We start from the raw sequence: 3,696 nt of genomic DNA on the forward strand, positions 1-3,696 counted from the left end.
TTTTCATCACAAAATATGTCTAACTAGTTGGTGTCAGGGGGACACTTTTCCTGGGAGCAGGTTCTCTCATAGCTGCCCATTGCAGGGCTTCTTCCACTTTCCTCTGTATCATCTGGAACTGGTCACTGGATACTGGGCTAGATGAACTGCAGGTCTGATCCACTCTGGCAGTGCCTATCTTCCTATTGGTGCTGCAAATCCAAGGATATGGATTTGCTGATCTTCCTTAAGCTCTTGAAAGTCTCTCAAGTGGCACAGAGAGCAGAAAAATGTGTCATTAAATATCATCTAGTCTCCTGTTCTTTTTTTCTTTTAGGAAGTAAATCTCAAAACTCTTCGGAATGGCCCAGTCCATTATGTCAGCTGTGAATGACACCACATTCAACTCTGCAGTGTTCCTTCTCACTGGGATACCTGGGCAGGAAGACGTCCATATCTGGATCTCTATCCCCTTCAGCTTAATGTACGCTATTTCAATAGTAGGAAATTCAGTCATTCTGTTCATTATAAAAACAGATCCAAGCCTCCATGAGCCTATGTATATTTTCCTTTCCATGTTGGCCGTCTCAGACCTTGGCTTATCAATATCCACCATACCGACAATCCTGGGCATATACTTGTTTAACTCTAGGGAGATCAGCCTTAATGCCTGTTTTGCCCAGCTGTTCTTCATCCACTTTCTTGCAAAAATTGAATCTGCTGTACTCTTGTTGATGGCCTTTGACCGCTTTGTTGCCATCTGTAACCCGCTGAGATATGCTTCCATCTTAACTCCACCGAGAATAGCCAAGATGTGGTTGGTGTTTGTGGTAAGAGGGCTGGCTGTAGCATTACCATTCCCCTTTCTCCTGAAAAGGTTCCAATACTGTCGAGCCAACGTCCTCTCGCATTCCTACTGCCTACACCAGGATGTCATGAAGTTGGCTTGTTCAGATATCACAGTCAACACCATCTATGGCATGTTTACTACAGTTTTCACATTGGGGTTGGACTCGCTGCTCATCTTCTTCTCTTATGTGATGATCCTCAAAACAGTGCTGAGCATCGCATCCCACACGGAGTGCCTCAGGACCCTGAACACCTGCTTCTCCCACATCTGCGCCGTCCTGCTCTTCTATATACCAGACATTAGCCTGGCTGTGATACACAGATTTGGGAATAGCTCTTCTCACTTACTTAAGATTCTCCTGGGATACGTCTACCTGCTGGTCCCGCCCCTGATAAACCCAATCGTGTATAGCGTGAAAAGCAGACATCTTCGTGTGAGGATAATCAGGGCCTTCGTCAAATGAAGGGTCAGTTCTTCACCCAGCTCCAGCATGTGTGAAAGAAGAGAGAAAACACATGAGTGATGGCAATGGCCACCTATTCCATCCTGGTTCCTATTTCCCTGAGGCTCCTCTCTTTGCCTCATCTCTTCCCCCAAGGCCCCACCCCTACTATTCTCCTTTAACTGAGACTTTGATCCCTCTTCTGGCTGGAAGCCAGAGCTGGGCCATGGTAAGAGCTGCCCAGACAGCCACAGCCACTGTGAGGTGCCCCAGACTCCCCACATTTTACCCCCAAGGATGTACAAGTCAGGGAAAGTGAACAGTCTGGAGTTCCTCACAGCAGCCAGTGCTCCCGGAGCAGCTCTTATCATGACCTGACTGCATGTAAGGCGGAGCATCGGGGAAAGTGGAGAAGCAGGAGGCAGGGCTTAGTGGGAAGAGATGGGATACAGGGTGGGGCTTCAGGGGAAAAAGGGGAGTAGGGGATGTGGCAAGTCTGAAACAAATGTCACCCCAGCAAGCAAGATGGTGGGGATGTTCCTGAGTAAAGGAGGAAGATGGGGCCGGAGGATCGGAGAGCCTGTGTTTTGGAGAAGACTAAATTAATGTGACCCCACAAAGGGGGCTCCTCTTTTAAGTATCCCAAGCTGAGAGTAAGCCACTGCAAGAATCTCAGAAGGAAGGTCAGCGTGCCTGCAGGGCCACGTCAGGCCTGAAGGAGGCACCCTGAGGTGGCATCTGTGCTCAGCGACTTAGCCAGAGTGTGCTGTGCTCTAAGAAGCTGTTACCAATGGGAGTATGTGTGAAGTTATTGACATGAACTATGACCGTATTGATCATTGTTGCAACCAAGGTCCTATGGTGGCACCAAATATTGTAAAGCTTGTTGTGTAAGGTGTCTATGAAAAGGTTATGATTTGCTGGGGATGATCATGCTGTCTGTTTGCATGTATTGTTGTTGTACTTAAAGTTATAAGTATTGGTTCTATGCTGTCTGTATTCCAAACTTGTGCTATACTTCTGGGTGACACCCCAGACAATTTGGCATTAGCAGTACCTAGCCTGCTTGATGGCCAATCATCAGCTATACAATTGACCCTTTGAGAGAAGGCAGGTACACCTTGTGACTCAGCGAGACAGCCAGGGACATGCCTATGGACAGAACTGGTTTTACCATGCCGTGTGCTGGGAAGCTTGTGTTTGGAATCAGAGACTATAAAAGGCAGCTGCATCTTCTCCATGTTGTCTTCAATCCTGCTCCTTACCCCTGGAGGAACTTTGCTACACTGAAGCTCTTAATAATGGCCTGAATGACCCACCCAAGCTGTGGATGGACTCCAGAGACTTGATTTGAGCCTGCAGTTTATTCCATCACTGCTGCAAGCCTGAACCAAGAACTTTGCCATTGCTGTATGTAATTGATTACTTTGACCAATTTTAGCTCTCATCTATATTTCTCTCTTTTATGAATAAACCGTTAGGATTTAGATTCTAAAAGATTGGCAACAGCATAATTTGTGGGTAAGATCTGACTTATATATTGACCTGGGTCTGGGGCTTGGTCCTTTGGGATCAGGAGACCCTTTTTCCTTTCACTGGGGTGTTGGTTTTCATAACCATTCATTTCCATAAGCAGTGATGCTAGTGGTGATACTGGGAAACTGGAGTGTCTGAGGGAATTGCTTAAATGATTTCTGGTTAGCGAGTGGGGTAAAACCGAAGTTCTCTGTGTTTGTCTGGTTTGGTGTGCCTTAGTTGTGAAGGACCCACAGCCTTGGGCTGTGACTGCCCTGCTCCAAGCAATTTGTCCTGAATTGATACTTTCAGAGGTGTCCCGTCAGAGGCCGCATTGCTACAGCATGCCAGCCCAGCCCCCAGGCTGCCCTAAACTCCACTGCGGTAGGGTGAGAACAGGCCAGTGAATCAAACCTCTCCTTACCGTCCTCAATCTCCACAGCGCAGAGGGGAGATCTGCTGGTATAGCAGAGAATCCAGCCAGGCCTGTCACCACTCTGGTGACTGGAAGTCTGGTTCTGTGCTCCAGACACTGCTCTGTGACTCAGGACTGCTGGGTTTGCTTCCCTTGCCATGTGTCACTTGGCCAAGCCATTGGCTGCCCCTCAGCCTCTGCACAGGTGGATAAGAGCCCTGCCCTGCCTCACAGCAGTGGCGAGACATTCCAGGTGCTCAGACACTCTGAGACCCTAGGATCAGGGCGGTGTCAGGGTTCCATAGAGCATCACCTCTGACATTTGTTGATAAAAGGCTTCTTACAACAGCCTCCTGTGACAGCTGGCCTCTGGGAAGCCCCATGATTCCAGCACCTTAGTGTCTGCGACACATTTGGGGGTGCTCGGGGGTGAGAGTGAAGGGTAGGTAGTGGATTTCTGAGGGGAGTGATGGAGTGTCACAGGGATACCAGGAG

The 3,696-nt window shown here is 48.5% G+C and overlaps 1 protein-coding gene across 1 annotated transcript; it reads left to right on the forward strand.

The window, feature by feature from the left end:
* The first annotated feature begins 356 nt into the window (after positions 1-356).
* On the forward strand, positions 357-1,292 carry LOC144279413 (olfactory receptor 51G2-like). The gene has a single exon (XM_077840913.1). The coding sequence runs from the start codon at positions 357-359 to the stop codon at positions 1,290-1,292; it is 936 nt and encodes a 311-aa protein (XP_077697039.1).
* The last annotated feature ends 2,404 nt before the right edge of the window (positions 1,293-3,696 follow it).

This window comes from Eretmochelys imbricata, chromosome 1, assembly GCF_965152235.1.
Source record: "Eretmochelys imbricata isolate rEreImb1 chromosome 1, rEreImb1.hap1, whole genome shotgun sequence".
Classification (NCBI taxonomy): Eukaryota; Metazoa; Chordata; order Testudines; family Cheloniidae; genus Eretmochelys; species Eretmochelys imbricata.

Excerpts from the sequence above, each read along its gene's own strand:
- LOC144279413 (XM_077840913.1), top strand. The coding sequence starts at position 357 with ATGTCAGCTGTGAATGACACCACATTCAACTCTGCAGTGTTCCTTCTC.